The sequence below is a fragment of the Sceloporus undulatus genome, chromosome 2 (assembly GCF_019175285.1).
Source record: "Sceloporus undulatus isolate JIND9_A2432 ecotype Alabama chromosome 2, SceUnd_v1.1, whole genome shotgun sequence".
NCBI classification, from domain to species: Eukaryota; Metazoa; Chordata; class Lepidosauria; order Squamata; family Phrynosomatidae; genus Sceloporus; species Sceloporus undulatus.
This window is the reverse complement of record NC_056523.1, coordinates 139305239-139326529: the sequence shown is the minus strand read 5'-3', so window position 1 is coordinate 139326529 and position 21291 is coordinate 139305239. Positions and strand designations below refer to the sequence as shown.

The following is a 21291-nucleotide window of genomic DNA, read 5'->3' as shown; positions in this document are numbered from 1 at the left end:
GGAATAAAGGTAAACAAGCAGCCTACCAGAAAGTTCACATTACAATCTTAACACTGAGTTGACATTAAAAGCAGACAACTACCGAGTCCCACTGAGCCATTAAGGACTATCACTGCTGCTTATACAGAGTGAAGTACAGTCATCCCCCCACATTCACTGGGTTAGGGGTGAAGGACCCCCATAAATGTGGAAAAACTGCACTAAAAAAAACACAATTCTTTTTACCTGAGAGAAGACATGTCTAGGAATCTCCAGGTCCTCCAGTGCAACTCTATGGTCAACATCTGCCAGGAGTTGATCATAGAATCATGCTGGATGACATACAAATGCCTAGAGAGGCTTTTTCCTCTAGGAACTTCTAGGTTCTCCTGCACAACTCTATGGTCAGCTTCTGGCAGAGAAGACCTAGTGATTCCTAGAGAGAACATATCAAAAACACAAATAATCAAATGTGCAAAAGTTAAAACTGCAAACGTGAAGGGCCAACTGTAAAATAATCTCTAAGAGTTCTCATTTCCATGTCATATATAGGCAGAAGAGCCAATAAAACAAGGAAGCTTAATATAAGAGGGCAGGGTGGCATTTTAAAACAAAAAAGCAGTACTCCCTGCTATTAGGGAAATAGAAATAATTACAGGGGAAGAAGCCCTTACCAAATCTCCATGCTGTCAGATTCAATGGTGCCATAAGGATTTCAGAAAATTACTTTGTTGCATCTTAATTTTTAAATATTATACAATATTCTGAAAAAAAGAATGTGGCAACGTGAGGACTGAATGCACAAGAGCAATACCAGTTCAAAAGTATCTAATTGCACAGATGATTAAGCAAGCCACCTCAACATTTTAAACAACAGCAGGAAACTTCCTTCTTTTCCTGGTACAGTATATACTAATCAGAGACCACCAATTCCTTTACTCATTTTTCTGCAAAGGACAAGAGAGAGTCACAACAGCCCAAAATAACAGAATTTCTAGGCCAGCAGAGTGTGTGATCTGAAAATTACAGCTCATATAAATGGCTAGAAGATGCTTCCTGGAAATCTGAAAACCGGCACTGATTCATATTCTCTGTCTTTCTGCCTGTCTCTTTCACACACATTTCTTTCTCTCTCTCCCCCCCAACTCTCTCCTCCCCCCCCCCCCCCCGTTAATGAATGTTTTAGTCTGCATTCCTGGAGCCATATTAATCGAACATGATCGATATGGAGAAGCAGTTAATAATTATTTTAAAACCAAAACTTAGATGACAAATGACAAATGTTGAACCATCCAATGACTACAAATCACACATCCAACATTAAAGAAATATATTACTATAATTTGGTGTATGTTATATCACTACAAAATTAATCAGCTACGTCTCCTACACATAGGTTGTAGAACAAGAACAGGCACCAAAGAGACATGTCTATAAATCTTTACTCTCTGCACGGGACACAAGAATCAAACTCTTCCAAAGTTTTAAGCAGTAGTCCTTGCTCAGCCATGGAAACCCACTGGGTGACCATGGGCAAGATACACACCCTCAGCCCCCCAATAGAATAATCTGAGCATTAAGTCAGGCACATAACAATAACAAACTATGTTGTTCATGCTACCACAGTTATGGGTCTCATCTTATCTGAAAAAATGCTTTATCCATATTGGACACTATGACAAGATGTCAATTGCCCCCAGCTGATTATCACATCACTAGTAACCATAAAACCTTATAAGAAAAACAACTATTCAATTAAACAGTGCTAAGCAGTTATTTAGTTGGTTTCCCTTCAAGATGCCATCATTGGTTGTTTCTGTAACAACTGACTTTATATGATAAACCAGTAAAATGGCAGCATTTAACACCAACTTACTGTATAATATTGAAAACACACCTGTCACACTGGACAGATTAATCTAGTGCTGGATTTTTTGGACTGTTTTGTTCACACTGCACTGATTGCTCAATGATACAGTTGAAACTACAAGTACTTTGTGGACAAACCAGAAGGAAAGTAGTGTTTAAAGCATAGGTAGGATTCATGAGACTCTTCAGAGGTTCTTGGACTGCAAGTCCCAGAAGCCCTAGGCAGCATAGCTACATCTTGACATGAAGACAATTTTTCTGCACACAGTATGCATTTCAAGAGGAAAGCCTGAATTACTGTATATACTCAACTATAAATCGACCTCATGCCAAAGTAGAGGCTAGGTTTGGGGGCCAAAATCATGGATTTTTATATGACCCATGGATAAGTCAAGGGTAAAACTTAGGGGCATATAACCAAGGCAGTAAAGATGAAGCAAAGGAAAATGATACCAAAGAACGTACAAAGTTCCAGCAGGCATAATTATTTGTGTTCACTCTAAAGGCTGGAAGGATAAGGAGGGAATTATAGTAAATGGTGGTCTGTGCAGGAGGCGACTAAGAACATGCGTACATGTCAAAAAGGATAAAAAGGCAACGCAAGAAAATGACAACTACATTAGCAGTGATTATCTTGTGATAACTTTGCACAGAAAAGCTTATAAACACACACAAATGTCTTATTCAAATCTTTCAAAGCCCAATTCCTCTCAGCGCTTTGAGGGGAAGTGCCAGAGAACTGCCATCATCACCACCTTTCCACCTAGGCATTCATAAAAGTCAGAAGTGATGCCATAGAAGGGATCGGTGCTTTCTTTGAGTACTTCTGGGATGGACTAAGCTCTCTCTTTTTGCCACTCTACTCAGAGACGGGGAAGGTTCCTTTTTTGATGAAAGTTTACATTGACCTGTGGAACAGTTGACTCAGTGGAAGGCAACTGAGAACCACTGTTGCTTCAGAAAACTTAGGAATATAGTATCTGCCTTACACAAATGTTCTCTTCAAGGGTTTAGCTTGATAGCATACTGAAGTAGCTGCTCTTGTATTCATTAAAATTTAAGAAGTATCCTTTACTAATGCAGAGTCCTGTACCAAGGAAGATACTTAAAATACTATTTCACTGCCTCATGGATATTTAAGGAAAAACCAATATGGAAGTGTGCGTGTCTGGCTAAAAATGAATCCAACTCAAATTTCAATCACGTGCATGTTGTACATTTTTTGGGATTAAGACCTCACTAAAACCTTTGCTATTTTTGTAGTGAAAATAAAGACAGATTAATTCTAAAAATATTTGGGGGGGGGAATTAAGATCTAATAATACTGTCACTTTATTTAACAGAAACAATACCTTTCAAAACTTTATCAATAAAACATTACTATGCAGCTTAACACACACTTTGAACAAAATGGACATGCTGTCACCAGTACGATGTGCCCCATAACTAACCTGATATTCCTATAGAACTATAATGGTTTTCTCAAGCAAAAAGGATTTCCATTATTACATTTTAATCTCATTTTTCTGTCAGTTAGGTTACTCCATACAGGATTCAATAAAATTCAAATAAAAACAGAACACGGGAGTGGTTATCAAGACAGTCCATTCTTTTATCTCCACCAACCAAACTCTGGATAGCAAATTGACTGAGAGATGGGCCACCCACAAATATCTCACAGCTCAGGCAAGCTAATATGGGACAAAACAGGTATACTTCACATAACAATGAAACTCCCTCCCTAGGGAGGCCAGGATGGTTGCCTACTTCCTCACTTTCTGTCAGAAGCTGAAAATATATTTGTGCCACCAGGCTTTTAGAAATTGAATGGTGTGGCCAAGGATGGGTTGTGCAGTTTTATCATTTGTAAAGTGGTTTGAGCATTGCACTATGGCTCCAGAGACCAGGGTCTGAATCTCCTCTCAGCCATAAAAACCCACCAGGTGGCCTCAGAGGTAAGCAGAGGGAAAGGCAAACCCCTCTGAAAAAAACATGCAAGAAAACCCTATGATAGCTTCACTTAGGATGGGGTGCTCAATAATGGCTCCTTTTCATCCTGGAGAGAAGTGACCAGTGTAGTGTCTAGATCAAGGGAAGTAATAGTGCCACTCTATTCTGTTCTGGTCAGGCCCCACCTGGAATACTGCATCCAGTTCTGGGCACCACAATTGAAAAAGGATGTTGAGAAACTGGAGAGTGTCCAAAGGAGGGCTACTTTTTTGCCGGGGAGTGTAGGAATCTATCCTTATTCTTTCTGGGTGATTTCTGCCTCTGGTATCATATTTTCTGTTAAAAGTTTTATGTGTACACATCCACTTTATGATCTGAGGTATACTGTATGGCAGGGGTAGGCAACCGTTTTGAGCCGGGGGCCGGGTTGCTGTCCCTCAGACAACTGGGGGGTCGAAGCCAAAAAATTAATAATTAAATTGTTTCTTTTTAAAATTAAATAAATAAATAAACCGGGACAAATGTAGGACAACATTTTCAAATGGTGGACACTATTTTTAAAAAAGTGGAGGACACGCAAAAAAATGTTAATATAAATGCATGTTTCTGAGGCATCTATAGACAATTGCCCCTGCGCGCGAGAGGCCAAAGGCCCCGGCGGCAGGACCGGGCTGGGGCCAGTCCCAAGGCCTCGCTGGGCTGCATCCGGCCCGCGGGCCGCAGGTTGCCTACCCCTGCTGTATGGTCTTCAAATTTAAGAGGGATAGGGCTTTACAGGTCCTGACAGTAAGAGCTGTTTGCTAGTGGAACACACTCCCTGGGAAAGTTTGGAGGTCTTTAAACAGAGGCTGGATGGCCATCTGTCAGGGATGCTTTGATGGAGAGTTCCTGCATGGCAGGGGGTTGGGTTGGACTGGATGGCCCTTGTGGTCTCTTCCAACTCTAAGATTCATTTTTATGGGGAATCGCCACCAACTCTCTTGTAAACTTAGAAATAGGAACGTTGGGTACTTACCGTGACACGTTCATTTCCTGCAGAGAAGGGTCCTGGCATCCTGTAATCTGGGTTTAGCTCCTCCTATTTGCTCCTGTAGGCAGGGACAATAAACAAAAGACCGGCCCCTATATAGGGAGGAGCTAGCCCCCCTGAGCCTCAGTCAATAACAAGCCAAGCGACTAGTAAGGTAATCAAGGAACTGAACTTCTGTAACCTCAGCTAAGGGTTAACTAGAACACCTTAGAAAAAACTAGTCCAAGAACAAACAAGAACTCAGAATACCAATCCAGCAACAACAAGAAGAACAAGGCAGGTCCACCAAGAGCCAGGCAGGGTCGGAGGCCGCAGGCAGCACCCGGGTGGGCAGGATGCCAGGACCCTTCTCTGCAGGAAATGAACGTGTCACGGTAAGTACCCAACGTTCCTTTTCCCAGCAGAGAGGGTCCTGTCCTCCTGTAATCTGGGATTTACAAAAGCCCTCTCGAACTGGGAGGGAGGTGCTGCTAGGAGACTGCGGCCCCCGACACAATCTGTTGGAGGAACCTCCTTTCAAATGACGCCCCAGCGGACTGAGACACGTCCAGTTTGTAATGTCTTATGAAGGTCGAAGGCGACTTCCATGTGGCCACCCTGCAAATATCTGACAGGGAGGCGCTAGTGGTCAAGGCCGCAGGGGTAGATGCACTCCTGGTTGAGTGCACCATCAACCCCTTGGGTGGAGTGAGGTCAAGAGTTCAGTAGCTCTTTTGAATTCAAGACCTGATTCACTTAATCAGAGTCGAGACTGGTACCTTGTACCCCAAAGAGCCCAGGCGAAAGGGAAGAAACATCTCAGATGACCTAGGGTTGAAGTCCTTTTGATGTAGATTTAGAGGGCTCTGCACACATCCAATGTGTGCCAGGTCTTTTCCAAGCCCTTCTTAGGACTGGGGCAGAATGAAGGCAGGAGACTGTCCTGACACCTGAAAGGCTGAGTTGACCCCAGGCACGAAGGTAGGGTCTGGACGAAGGCACACTGAGACAGGCCTAAAAATACACAAGTCTTTACGTACCGACAGGGCCCCAGCTCTGACACCCATCTGGCGGAGGGAATGGCCGTGAGAAAGATGACCTTGAGGGAGAGGTGTTTGAGGAAGGCCTCCCAAAGGGACTTGATCGGCCCAACCGTCAGAGCTTCTAAGACCGTGTTCACATCCCAAGATGGAAAACGATGTCTGGTGGGCAGGCCCTGTTGGAAAACTCCCCTCAACAGCCTCTTAATGTGAGGATTGCTGCCATTCTAGCTGCTCTCGTATGGAGCAGAAACGACGTGATGGCAGACACCTGCCTTGAAACCATGATAGGTCAAGTCCCTTCTTAATGTCATCTTGGATGGACTATAGCAGGTCAGCCACTGAAACCTGAAGCAGTTGATGAGAACTTGCCCAAGCAGTGGATTATGTGATCAATCAGAATAGAATCTGATCTAATCTGGACCTATGGCAGCTTACAGCCTATCTCTGATCACCTTGTCAACTGGTTATAGCAATGAAGGTGATTTTAAGGTGATTTCATTTGTAGTAATTAAGACTTACCATTCTGAAAGAGGAATGTTAATGTCTGACTTCCAATTAAAATTTCAAAACAATGTGCAGTTCTTTACTGGGACATCTGTGAACCTGTGTAAAATAAGACTAATCCCATGGTTAGGCACAGAAGACATTGGATTAACCTTTATCTCGCAGACATTGGAGAGTCCATGTAGAAGCATAGATGCACTCTGTGTTAACAGGGCATGTGGTCAGAATTAAGTCTGATTTCATCTGAGGATGAACTAGTCTAGAGGCTTCAAAAATCACCCCAACTCCATGTAGCCGGCTATCCTCAACCTGTATGAAGGCTGAGGGGTCTCTCGGCTAAATGAACTGCTGATTAAGGAGACATGAAATGGGACCAGGGGGCTTGGCAAGGATAGCCCTCTGGTATCTAATTTTGAGGAGAGAGTTTTCTCCACAAAAGGGATCTGTCAAAGGAACACAAACCTAAATTTAAAATAGTATAGTGGGCCCTCAATATGTACTGGAGTTGGATTTAGGACTTTGCATGGATACTAAATCCATGGAAGCTCAAGGCACATAAAATATAATCACATAGTAAAATGGAGTCTCTTATATAAATAGTAAAATCATAGTTTGCTGTGTCGTATTTTGTTTGTTTTTTGGAATATATATATATATATATATATATATACCACACACACACACACACATACATACATATTTACAAGCTGTGGGCATATAGGTGGCTGGTGTAAGTCTCTATTTGGAGCTGTATGGTATATTAAATCTGAGCATTTTTGCTAGCAGAAAACAAGGCATAAGCACTAGGAAATCCGTTTTTCCAGCCCCAAAGGTAGTAAACAATGGTGTTGTTTGGACCAGACCATGCCATGAAAACCCAATCAGGGATAAGACACTCACCCACACAGCAGCTAACCTTATGACCATAAAACCATAGAATCATGGAGTTGGATGAGACCACAAGGACCATCAAGTCCAACCCCCTGCCATGCAGGAAATCACAATCAAAGCATGCCCAACAATATGCAAAGGAATTTGTAGCTTCCTGAGACAACTAAAAGAAAGAGATTGGCAGCCTGAACCTTCATGGCCTTGAGCCCAATTCATCATATGCAAGATAGACCTTGTTACAATAGGCCTATCCAGGGCAGGGAGCAGTAGAATGGCAAGCCCATCAGCAGGCATTCTTATTTAAAATGTAACTATCTAGACAAGGTAAGAGGCAATTGTGGTCTTTGTGGCAGAGTCCTCAGGGCTCTGCAGGATGTCTGAATAGGATTTGAAGCAACCTCTTAGCAGAAAAAACTGACTATATTGTTTTAAAACACTCATGGAAGAACCATCTCATGGAAGAAACTGTGTTATTTTTTGTTTCTTCCCTTTAACAGACATCTCTCCAAGAAAGAAGGGAAGGCAAGGAGAGCCACATCTTTTGAGGCTAGCTGACTGAGGTACACTGTTTTATAACAGGAACATAATCCTTTTGCCACTCAAATGGAGTTTGGTTGGTCACCTTAATCCAATATATCTCTCACCTCATATGAGATGTTCTTAGCAAAGATCCTCAATGCATGTAAGCATTAGAGGTTTGCTGAGTGACCAGAGACCTTCTCCTTGCTTGAGTCACCCTGTTTATAGGCATTTAAATGAATCTGTATTGTTAAAGCTTATGCTCTTAATGAGAAGTGCTATGGTTGACAACAGTTTGTACAAAGGAGGTAGAACCATGTGCTCATCCTATGTCTTTGGCTGTTCTACCTAAGGCAAAAAAGGCTCTGGACCTAATGGAGACAGTGATGGAGGCCCATGAGGAGGCAAGAAGGGTCATCAAGTGGCTTTATGGCTAGCCCCTCCCTTGAAGAATTAGTTTCCAGGCATCTTCTCTGGCCTGGAAAAAGGAGAGGGGTGTGAGCAGAAACAGCACAACTCAAACCTCATGTGCTAACAGTAATAAAATGAACACCAGAAAGGTTAACCAGTATCTCTTGTAAATCTGAGCCCCCAGCCCTGTTGCTGTGGGGGCTCTCCCTTCCATGCTTTGCCCCATCAAGGGAGGCTGCCTGGGCAGTAGCTTCTTCCAGGCACTGAGGAAACTGCTCCTGGGTTAGCAGTGACTAAGATCATTGCTAATCATGGGTAGATAGCTGCATATGGCCTGTAGTGTAGCCCTGATACTCACAGGGCACTTTGTTTTATTTATGTTTAAAACAGCCCCAACCTCAAGCTGGGGTTTACAGCTTAGCCCTTTTAATTTCAGGCAGGCTTTATAGTAACCTGGCTGCATTATAGAAGCTAGCATGGTCCTCAACTCCCTCCCACTTGCATAGGTAGCTGGGAAGGGCAGAGGGACTGGTGTGGGACATGGCTCTACATTTATCTGAGGTAAGTCTGTGCCCTGAGAAAGGATAATCTCTGATGGAAAGGAGAGGCCAAGCACTCAAGCTGCTCTCTCAAGAGTGTCACGCTTTGGGGCAGCCAAACAATTGGAGGTGAAGGGAACTCTCCACCCATGATATCCACAAATGGTTTACCCCTTTTTGTTGTTGTAATTTTTGGGGAAGGAACACAGGAGGATTTGTATCCATGTGGTCTCTCCAAGAATCCTTGGGTTGGAAGAGATCCCAAGGGCCATCCAGTCCAACCCCATTCTGCCATGCAGGAACTCTCAATCAAAGCATACCCGATAGATGGCCCTCCAGCCTCTGTTTAGAAGTGGGTGGCAGAGGCCATGCTCTCTCTGGGGAGGACATGAAGCCACTTCGTGCTTTGTTGTGGGATGCTCTGTGGCAGCCAAAAAAGACCATTTTAGAGTTGGAAGCTTCAGCTCCTGCTGGGCCAATTCTAGCTTCCTTTACAGCCAAGTGTCTGTGCAACACAGAGGAGGAATCCTCTGCCTCCTTACACACCATCTCATTATAAGAATTCAAAGGAATGTGCAGGAGCCCTGGCAACACCACCATGTGTTTCCCAGACTGCAAAAGGACCCCCCACACCTGTTAGGGTCCTGGGTGCCATTGGGGCCAGAGATGGGAAGGAAGGGGGAGACCAAGGGTTAATGCCCCCATCTGCCCTCCTGGCAGAGTCCCAAACCTTATGCTAGGCATAGTGCCTGCAATGGCCATGGCAGAGGCCTCATGGCAATGCCTGCCCTGAGCGAGGGCATTAGATCTGGCAAAGGTTCTTTGGTGGCTAGAGAGAGAGGGCCCCTGGTACTCACCATTCTCCTGTGACTTCTGGCTGGCTTGCCTCTCTGACCTTGGCCATCTCAGGCTGTGCAGAGGTGATGCAGAGAAATCCTTGCCATGGCTTTTAGCTGGCCTGTCCTCTGAACTCTGGCTGGGCAGAGATGCTGAGGAGGGAAGTTTCCATGACTTCTGGCCAGTTTCCTCACAGATCCCTGGCCTTAAACAGGCTGGGCAGAGGTGATGCAGAGAAATCCTTTGCCATGGCTTTTGGCTGGCCTGTCCTCTGAACTCTGGCTGGGCAGAGATGCTGAGGAAGGAAGTTCCCATGACTTCTGGCCAGTTTCCTTACTGATTCCTGGCCTTAACAGGCTGGGCAGAGGTGATGTGGAGAAACAGAGACATGGAGGGGATACCCCTCACCATCTCTTCCCACGGCTCCCATGTGCTGCAATGCTGTTTGCAGAAATCTCCTGTGCTCCCACCATGAAAGGGGGCAGCTTTGGAGGAAAGGGAGAGTCATTGGCAAAGCCAAGACCTTTCTCCAATCCTGGGAGCCCTTGCCATTTTAAGTCTTCTTCATGCTTCCAAGGCTGTAGTAAAGAAGCTGCAGAGCAACAGCAAACACATCCCAAAGGGTCTCCCTCTGAAGCCAGCTCCCTCTGTTGAGCTGGCAGACCCTGAGCTAGGGAAGCCTGGGTTAAGGATGGCCCTTCACCCATGCTCTCAGGGTCCTCTGCCATAGCCACCACCAAGGAAGGGGGAAAGGCAGGAGAGAGGAGAAGAAGGGAAGGCCAAGAAAACTCTCAAACCGCTTTCGCAGAAAGGAAAAACTTCGCTGGCTCGAAGAGAACATCCTGCTAGGAGCATAGGCAGGAACAAGACTGAGGCTCAGGGGGGCTAGCTCCTCCCTATATAGGGGCCGGTCTTTTGTTTATTGTCCCTGCCTACAGGAGCAAATAGGAGGAGCTAAACCCAGATTACAGGAGGACAGGACCCTCTCTGCTGGGAAATTCACCGTATTTCCAGCCCTAAGTGGCTCATGGTCTAGGGTAAGTCCTCTTGCCAAGCAGAAAGTAAAATGGAAGTTGATTTCTACTTTGCTTGTTAACGAAGACAAGTTTATCCTGGTCTTAAATGTGTGGGGAGGCCTATGACATGGTTAAAATGACACCCTGTCCCCTACTTATTTATTTGAATGATATCCCACTTTTCTCCCAAAATGGGGCCCAAAGTGGCTTACAAGACAGCAAGGGGGCATTTTTAAAAATTATTTAAAATTTAATTTTTTCAAAAAAATTGCAAAAGTATCAGCACGTAACTTTGCAGCATGGAAAAACATGTGGTTTATCATACTTCCTAGAAATGGGTACAATTGACTGCTGGGAGAAAAATATAAATGGGAAGCTCTATTACTCTTGTCTCACTTCAACCATCTCACATCACACAAATATGTTCTTTTGGGATGATGGGTCAGATTTTTTTCATGAAGGAACTGGAAATGCAATCTCAGCACCAGCTCTTTAGAAACATACAATTCTGTTTGACATTTGATCTGAAGTAAAAAAGAAAAGCTTACTGGAAAATAATCACGTGAACAGCATTTGACTGGAGGTTAGAAAATTAGCTGGCATCACTGTTGAATAAGTAGTCTTGTGGGCTGAATTAAATCAACCAGACTGAAATGGCAAAATTACAACTAACCTGTTGCTGTTCAACCTACAAGAAATGGATTTATATTCAAGAGTGAAAATAAACACTTAATGGACCTTGCATTTACAAAAACAAGGTCTTAAAAACAATAAGGCATTACTGCTTTGTCAGCTTATAAAACATACTTTTAAATGCTTTTTGACAATAATTAAACTTTTATCAGCTGTCAGGAAAGAGGACCATGGATCTTCAATTCCTTAAAATTCACTTTATGTGCCCTCTCCACGTGTTAAATATGCTACAGTACTGAATGATGGCACACAGTATCTAAAAAAACAACAGTCGGGGAATGGATTTGTGTCACTATCAGCCAATGGAATCAGTCAATCTATTCTCTCTTTCTCCACCATATGGCAAACCAAAAGCAAATATCAGCATATTAACACTTGGACCATTGCCATCTGGCGAGACCAACAACATGACAGAAATCTGCCAGAAGTTTATTACTGTATCTCAGGAACAGTATCCAATAGCCATATAGTGCACACAGATATAGACAGAGTGAGTGGTACCAATTACAGTACACCAAACTGGAAGGAAACAAAATGTAAGCAGAAAATCCTAAATGTATATAGAACAAAAGTATATGTCACTTGTTACAAATTAGCCAGTTCAGGACTGATAATGATGGAACACTGGCTCTTGTAAGAGAAAGTATAACACTAATGTGCTCCCTGAAATATAGCAAGATTCAGGATGTACTGTACACTGGAAATTAGTTTGATGCTTTGGCTGGATTATCTTGAACCACAGTGAGTAGATAGTTGTTGGTCAATCAAAACAAGTTTGCAGCGTGCAAACATATCTAGCACTACCACAGGAGGTATTAGTGGCAGGAGTGGTCAAGAAACATTCTGGTGGTTACTTCTACTACAGCAACTCCACCCACACTTAGGAAAATGAGAAGGTAATATTCTTCTGTATGCCACTGTAACATTGCAGACTGTAGTTCTGCAGAAGCTTTGGGTGCCTTGAAGATGAGTCAGCACCGATGCACTTCAGCTTTCAACTAATGCAGAGTGCCATGACCTATCTCCTTGGAAATTATTAATGCTGAGTGCATAATTCAGGCAATCTTGCAGCAATGCCATTGCCTTCCAATTTTCTCAGGCAATGCAAAGTTCTGTCTTTAAACTTGTAAAATTCTGTATTCTGGAATTTACAATAGAAACAGACAGAAAAGGGAGAAAATCCCTGCTTTATAGAAAAAAGATAAATTTAGGTTGAATATGTTTCAGAAAAAAATTTTTTTTAGGATCACACATGATTGGCAAGTTTTAACCTAGAATAAAACCATTGCTATAACCAGACTGAAAACCAGGCCAAAAAAAAACCAAACCATTTTTGCAACTGCACCATTTTTGCAACTGCATGCTCTGATCCAGCATTTTCCTGACTCAAAAAGAAGTGGCAGAAAGCTGCTTCTTCTTGAACTGAGAAAAAGCCGGCTTTGCCGCTGCAGTGGCTTTTTAGTGCTTCTGCAGCACGACTCATGTAAATGCCGTGTCGTGTAAATGCCGTGAAGCCACCATATGTGCAGTTAGCCATGTAGCTTTCTGCCATGCCCCCATCCTGCCCGGAAGTCAGCTCTTACTGCTGGTGTGTTTTGCCCCCATGTCTATGAAAGCTTATGCTACAACTTTTTTCACACAGTTAGTCTCGAAGGTGTTACAAGATCCTTTTGCATATCTATATAAGCCTGTTTGCTGGCCAGTTACTATCGTGTTCTGGCAACCTGTCTCCTATTTCACCTTTGCAAATGGTCAGGGAACTCTCAGCAAGAAGTAAGACTTATTGGTGGTTGGCCCTGTGTATCTACTGTAAATACATTATTGTAAGAACAGTCTTCCAGGGGAGGCTTAGCAGAGAACACATTTGATGGTTTTTAGAAGATTTTAAGAGATCCATGTTGTAAGGAAAGAAACTGGCAATGGTTCACAGGAAATTGCATTAGAAACTGCAGCTGAAATTTAGTTGTTGTTTATTCTATTCCTTTAATGAAGGACAAATGTTTCAAATTATGTATAAAAGTATACATACACAAACTGATAAAGGGAGGATGAAAATGGTGCCTAGCCAATTGAGAAATAGCCTCTTTGCCATTCTGTAAGGCAAAAGAAAAAATTCTGATTACCTCACCAGATATTAGTTAGCTGTGCCATAGACCTTCCTGACAACACTGTAAAAATCCTGCCTATTTTCAAAGAAGAAATAAAATCCAAGATGTATCATACTGAAGTCTAACATTAATACACACACACACACAGAGAGAGAGAGAGAGAGAGAGAGAGAGAGAGAGAGAGAGAGAAGCCAATGTTTAAATGGTTTACACAATTTGAACCAAAGGTTAAAGATCTTCATTCAGTTTTGGACCACAGCCAGAGGGTTACTAATGAGCAAGCAGCTAATGGATGTAGTTGAAATGATACTCAACCAAGTCCAGAATATGCAAGTATTCTGCAGTAATGGCACTATGACATCATTGGCAAATTATCTGCTGAAAATTAAACCACATTCATATGGCATGCAACTTTCCATGGAATGGTATTATTGATCATTTTAGTCTTCAGTTTAATAGCAACACAAGCCAACTACCCCTGGTAGAAACCAATCACAATTTAACTGATAGTTAGCAATATTCATCTAGGAAGCAAAACACAAGAAATTATAAGCATTCACTAGTACTGATCAGTGTGGTTATATATGAAAGGAAAGTCTTGCCAAACTGCATACCTAAAGCAATTAAAGTTATGGCTTTCTTCATTCCACTTTGCATTTTCCAATATTTATAAACATCTTCTGACTAGTTTATAGATAACTATTAAACACAGCATCAAAATGTTAAAGACAAAATATGTTAATAGACAGGTGATGTATGCCTAGCATCTGTAACTTCCAAAATCTCAATGTTAGCCAACTGGAAATCTTTAAATGTGGAGCAACAGCTGCTGAATTGCAAAACTTTTCATTATTACAATACAGAAGACCATTATCAGGACTCAGATTTCTTGATCAAATTTGCCAGCAACCTGAAAACAAAAAGCTGTTCATTTATATGAAATGTAGTAATTTATCACATCCTCATAAGGTCAGCATGAACCTAAATCCATGAAAATCCCAAATAAAGAACTGTTTTTGAAAATCAGGTTAGCTTCAGACAAAATCAGTTGTGCTTAAGTTCCACTGATTTAATAGAGACCTCGGCCTGAAACACACGGGCCAAATAAGGTGGCTTCTGGGAGCTGTGGGAGTGTGGCATTCAGATGACGCATGCCCCAAAGCGGCCGGATACTGCTCTGGCACTGCAATCTGGTCCTTTGGAGTGAATCAAAAAGGAGCAGAAATAATCTGGCTCCTTGTAGCACCAGTTTGGGACCACAGTGGTAGCCTGCTTTGGAAGCAGGTTGTGCAGTCGCTGCAGTCCCAGCCCAATCACAGCTGGAGCAGCCTCCAGCCACTCTTTACAGGCTATGCGCTTCGCCCCTTAATTACTAACTTATCCTACTAATTTCAACTAATTTATCTAAATCCAACGCAACATCTTTACTGAGATATTGCTTCTTAATTTTCTCCTGAATCAATGCATATACAGTCAGCCTTTCACATTTGCAGATAGCATTCGTGAATTTGGATACTGGCGATCAGAGGGGCAAACAAGGCAAGCCCCACCACCCTCCTCATCCGATACCTGGGACAGCTCAAGGCAGCAATCCCAGGCATGGTAGGAGGGGACAGGGGAGCCCATGCGTGAGCCCCGCCCACCCCCTCCGACGCCTGGGATAGCTCTGGCAAAGCTGTCCCAGGCATCAGGGGAAAAGGTGGGAGGGGCTTGCCTTATTTCATATGGCTACAGAATTGTGTGCTACTAGACAGAGCTTTCAATTTCAAAACAGAAATGACTGAATCCAGTCCCTACATGGCCATGAAGCTCATTGGCTGGCTTGAAACATATTCTTATTTCTACATTTGAACAATTATTGTAATGTCAAGCTTGAACCTGAAGTTGGAGGATCTTAGCCCAAGTCAGTCCTCCATATCCACAGATTCAAGAATCTACGACTTGAAAATATTCCAAAAGGATAGAAATTTGAAAATGCAGACCTTGATTACGCCATTTTATATAAAGGACATCATTTTACTATGCCACTGTATATAACGGGACTTGCGCATCCCATAGATTTTGGTATCCACAGGGGGTGCTAGAACCAAGCCAAAGTGGATATCAATGGCATATTGTACTACGTGGGTGCATTATATGCTGGTTTCCCCTGTGTAAAAGAAAGATGCACTGTATTTTGTGATCTGTATAATGCCTGTTTTCATATCCTCGTGCAGTGGGGTCCACATTCATATTTACATCAAGATAAAACAGACATACAACCTGAGTTTTAATCATACTTCCATATTCTCTTTAGGAAGGCAGCTACATTACCCAGTATCTAATTTAAGGCAGATTATTCAAAGACCCGCCTTTCAAACACAGGTTGCCATGGTTCTGCTTTCAACTGTTAGCCATCTCCATTTATAACACAGGACAACAATATCTAAGGCTGAGAAAGTAACATGTGACACCAGGGGTGGGTAGGCAGAAGGCAGACAAACCTACAGGTAATTTCCAATAAAGGTTTTTAACTCCAAATTACTAGCATAAAAACAACTTCCTTGCCTGATCATATGTTGCAAAACACCTTGTTCTGCAATTCAGTGTCCAACTGTTTGAGCTACCTCTCTGCACTTGACTTCAGTTAAATGACTTTGGGACTCCTGTGAAAGACAAAACAGATTCTGTGTGGTGAATTGCAGCAAATCTAAAATCTGCCCACACGTTTTACATCATCATCACCACCACTACCACCTCCAGAACCTTCTTTTATCCGCCCTGCCTTAAAAAACCCTCTCTCAGTTTATTACTCATTCTTGCAGTTGTCTTGGAGAACAGTTAAACAGAAAGGCTGGACACAAATATTCTTGAATTAAATAAGCAAGACTGTCTTTTGTGGGCTCCTATATAATAATGTACCTACCTATCTTTACAAACCCTCTCCAGGATCTGTACTCAAGAGATTACATACCATACTCCAAATTCACCTCAGTAGTCAACTCAAAATTTCCAACATTCATTAAATTTTCAGGCAACAAGCTTACCTCAGTAAACAAGATTTGAAAATCAAGAGAAAACCTCTCTCTGTGTCTTCAAGTCATCTGTGTACCTATGGCAACCCCATGAATTTCATAGGGTTTCCTTAGGCAGCAAATACTCAGAGGTGGTTTTGCCTATTCCTTCCTCAGAAATATAGCCCACAGCACCTGGTATTCCTTGGCGGTCTTCCACCAAAGTACTAACCTGGACTGTCTCTGCTTAGCTTCTAAGATCAGATGTGATCTGGTGCCTTTACTATATTTAGGCCTCCTCCGAATGTGAAGATAATATAATCCTTACTTCTATTGTAAATAAAGCTATGGAACTAGCTCTGGGACCCCCAGTTCCCAATTTTTAAGCAATCTGTGATTCCCTCTGGCCCAAGTAATACTAAATCTCATGTATGCTGCAACTCGCAGCATGAAGAATTATATCCAATGCCTGTCTCAATGTTTTTCTCGGCAAAACCAAGAATCCCACAGTAGCTTGTGGCATGAGGTTTCCAAGACTAGAGCTAAGTTTGCAATGTGCATTAAAGGCAAACATCAGCTGTCAGATATACACACAGGGAGTGCATAAGTAAGTAAGTCAGAACACCATGATTTTGTTGCAAGGCCAATGTATACAAGGTAAGAACTGAATGACCTATCTTCTGGCCTGGCTCAGGCAGGCAAGGCAAGCGGTCTGCCACTGGCAAACCAGGAGCAGGGAAACAGAGATTAAACAGGGGAACAAATAACTGAGAACAACTAGATAGCAACGCCAAGAGCCACAAACCAAGTTTCAACGCATCTTCAACACGCAAATGTAACTGTATTTGTCTACCTTTTAGCTAAACAGTCCAAATATTAAAAAAGCCCTTCTGTACAAAACTGAACAGACCAAACTAATCTAGTTTTGGGAGGGAGGGAGATACACGGGGTAAAAATTAGCCAATGGGAGCTTCAGGGTCCAAAGCAACTGCACAAATAACAACAACAACAACAACAACAATAATAATAACACATGTTAAAATGTTTTCTAAATAACCCAGCCTGAGACGGCTTTAACTGCCCTGAACTGCCCTGCCTGAGTGCCAGGGAATCCTGGGGAATGTAGGGAAGCGACAGAGAAGGCTCCATGCCTGGCAAAACTAGAGTTCCCAGAATTCCCTAGCACTGAGAGTGGACTACTGTACAGTACTTCGCAGTGTGTGCTGGCCCTGGAGAGGCCTGAGGAGGGCAGCCTCTGCCTCTTTTGTGCGCCACTTACTTACCTTCAGGATGTCCCCCCGTTTGAAGCTGAGCTCGTCATCCGCGGTGGCTTTGAAATCGTACTTGGCGACGGCTTCCATGCTGGGGCCGCTTCCCTACAGCTCCGGCGGGGCTCTCTTTCTCTCTGTGTCTCCGTCTCGGGGCCCTCCCGCTCCAGCCCTTCCTCTTCCTGGTGCTGGTGTCCGTGGAGCCCTTCCTCGGCCGGAGCTCCGGCGCCGTCTCCCGCGCAGGCCGAGGGCCCCTCCGCCCTAGGAGCCAAGGAGAGGGGGCAGTGAGCGAAAGGGGAGGGAAGGAAGAGGCAGCCGGATCAATGACAGGCTGCGCGCAGGCAGCAGAGACCGCGCCCTGAGCCTCTCCTCGCCTTTGCCGCTTCCTCTTTCTGCAGCGCCGCCGAGTGGCAGGCGCCGCGGCCAATAGCAGGAGGCGGAGCACGCTCGCCCCGCCCCCAGGCAGACACCCCCCCTCCCTCCCTCCCTCCCCTCGGCCCAGGCTGAGACTAAGAGAGAGAGAGAGAGACACAGCGCCCCTGGCCTCCACGCCCCAAGGAGACCCTCCCCGCCCAAACACAAGGGAGGGCCTTCCAGGGGGGAGAGGAGGACATGGCCAAACAACAACTAGCCCCCCCCCCCCACACACACACTCATGTTCTACTCCACAGAACCCTAGACCTGGAAGAGACCCCCAGGGCCACCCAGTCCGACCCTGGGACAGGCAAGCCCAGCAACATCCAAACAACGATGCCCTTAGGGGGACAACCAAGATGCACAATGACACCTTGCAAGCTTCCCAAGTCACACTGGCTCCTGGGAGGGCTATCTGCAGCTGGCCATGGGGTCACTGGTGGCATTGGATTTCATATATGGCCAACATGGCTACCCCTAATGTCCTGTGCCATGCAGGCACTCACCATCTAAGCATCCCTGACAGATGGCCATCCAGCCTCTGCTTAAAGACCTCTAAGGAGGGAGACTCCACTACACTCCAAGGAAGGAGTGTGTTCCACTGCCAAACAGCCCTTACTGTCAGGAGGTTCCTCCTAATGCTGAGGTGGAATCTCTTCTCCTGGAGCTTGCATCCATTGGTCATCCTGCCCCCACCCTGCCTACCAAAAGCCAAACCTCCTCCCCCCCCTTCACATCCAGAGGCCAGGCCTGCTTCCTCCCAGGACACCTCCACCTATTAGCCAGGCCCCCTTCCCCAACTTCTGAAGGGAAGCCCTGAAGCCACTCAAGGGAGATAAAATGCCTTCTTTCCTCTCTTCCAAAAAAATAGTCCAATGGTAGTTTGTTGTGGCACCAGAGCAGAGCTCTACTCAGAGGGCAAGAGGGCCACCACCCTAAAGACGCACTTTAACTGAATTAAAGACTATATTGTTTAGAGAAGCATTCCCAGAGGTGAGTCCCTCTCTGACCCAGGAAGCCTCCTTCTAACCATCCATCAAGAAGCCAAGCCCTTCCTCCAGTCCATCTGCCTTGGTCCAGGCCTCGGAGGTGGAAAAGATCTGCTGGACCTGATCCTATTCCCCACCACCACTCCCTTCTCCTTTTGTGTCGTGTCTTTTAGATTGTAAGCCTGAGGGCAGGGAACCGTCTGACTAAAAAATTGATGTACAGCGCTGTGTAAACTTACAGCGCTTTATAAATAAAGGTTAATAATAATAATAATGATAATAATAGTTGTTATGGTGGTGTGCCTTTTCAAGTCCTTTCCAACTTATGGCGACCCTATCATGGGGGTTTTCTTGGCAAGATTTGTTCAGAGTGGGCTGGCCATTGCCTTCCTTCCCCTGGGGAGGCTGAGAGACTGTGATTTGCCCAAGGACATAGGATTTTAAGAGACACTGGAGGGGGGGGGAGTTAAACCTGGATGCAAAGACATATCCTTGTAAGTCTGGAAAATCAGTATGCAAAGGAATCTTTGGTGCTGCCAGAGATCCCATTGCACATTGATCCTCCTGCACAGGGCACAGTCTGGGGCCTTGATTTTGATGAGCTGGTAAATGTCGACTTGGCAACCTGTCACAAGCGCTTTCTTTCAAATGAGAAGAGAGAGCCCTTCCCCACCTTGCTATCAACTACATCATGTCCCTGCTGTTCACAAGAAAAAGGATGGTGTTGCTTCTGATCTCACAGGAATGGGTCGCAAATCATTTTCACATGCCATTCTCTCAAGATACAGGACAGCTGTGCCAGAAAACGCTACTGAAACAGGTGCCTATTCTATAAAATAGAATCTTCTGGAAACAAAAGGGGATTTGGGTGGAATTGCCTGATATTTTTAAGAGCAGGAGATCTCATTTTGAGTTATCAGATTGACATTTAGCACAGTCAGAATTTTTAAATAAAAGTGGTCAGAGGCTTGTCTTTATTCATGTGAAACATGCTGCATGTAAGCAAATGCCTCCTTTTGAGGAAAACCAGTTTCTTATATCAGAGAAAATGATTATTAATTTATGCAAATCATTTTAGCAGGCGAGGGGTCATGTTGACCCTGATTATTCAGTGGTAGTTATCTTGCACAGGTAAAAATGTAGGGTTTGTGGCTTTATTTTTGCTTGTTTTTTAAGAAGCACACATTTCCTGCATAATGGAGTGCCCTCCTCCAAGTTAGACACACTGCAGCTGTAATGATAATGCTTTCAACAGGGGCATGCAGTCCCTTCAAAGAGAAGCATCTTGAACTAGTGGAGCAGTTCACTTTTAAAAAGTGGTTTGCAAGACTGCCTCTGTGGCACTGCAGGAACAGGAACAAAAAAAAATGTTACTAGTACTTTGAAAATGACTAGCAGTAAGCGGACAGAGTGGGTGGAAGAAAGCTCCTGAGTGAGGCTATATCTCATTAGTAGCAATTACCACCACCTATTACAGTAGCGTGGGCTTTGCTAACTGGAAGAAGCGCATGACTCTCTCAGCACTATACATTCGACATGAATGCTGGGAAAAGGTGATTTCTTTGTAACCAAAGAATCTTACAGAGGTGAAGTCAGTGGTGTCACTACAGGGATGCGGATTGCACCAGGAGACACCCTAAGGAGGGGTGACACCACTGCTCCTCAAATATCTGCCTCTTGGGAGAAATGGGCTGTGGCATTGACCTGTGTCACTTGAAAATGCTGGCGAGATGGGGGTGGGGTGAGGCTCAGTGGGAGGAGAGGCCTGAGTTTTGTTTTTGTTTTTTAAAAATTAATTTTAATTGCTTAAAACTTTCTTTAAAAACATCACATTTTACCCAACTATGATATGTATGTAAATACATTTATTATGTACATATGATATTGTAATTTAAAGGTATAATTTTAATTTTGTTAGTTGTTTGTGTCAAAACTATTACCATTAAATTCAGTGATATATACAATTTACAAGTAAATTAGTACAAAAAACATTACTAAGGATCCTGTATGGTGTGGTATGGGAGGAGGTCAATGGGGGGTGACATTATGAGTGATCACATCAGGTGATACCAACTCTAGTGATGCCACTGGGTAAAATAACTATTGAAAGCATGTACTGTTTCTTTTCCCTTCCTTCTAAAAGTAGTGATATATACAATCCTATTTACATTTACTCCTAACAAAGCCACACTACATTCAATAGGGTTTACTTGAAGGTTAACTATACATAAGATTGCAGTCTCCCATTATTTCCTGTCC

At 43.8% G+C, this 21291-nt stretch overlaps 1 protein-coding gene across 2 annotated transcripts in view; it reads right to left on the bottom strand.

Moving 5' to 3' along the window:
- GRB2 (growth factor receptor bound protein 2) overlaps positions 1 to 21291 on the bottom strand; it is a 75015-nt gene that overhangs the window by 40616 nt on the left and 13108 nt on the right. For both annotated transcript variants that reach the window (XM_042449588.1, XM_042449589.1), the window contains exon 2: positions 17645 to 17890. In XM_042449588.1, coding sequence (XP_042305522.1) covers positions 17645 to 17722 — 78 coding nt within the window. In that variant the 5' untranslated portion in view covers positions 17723 to 17890. The remainder of the gene's footprint in view (positions 1 to 17644; positions 17891 to 21291) is intronic.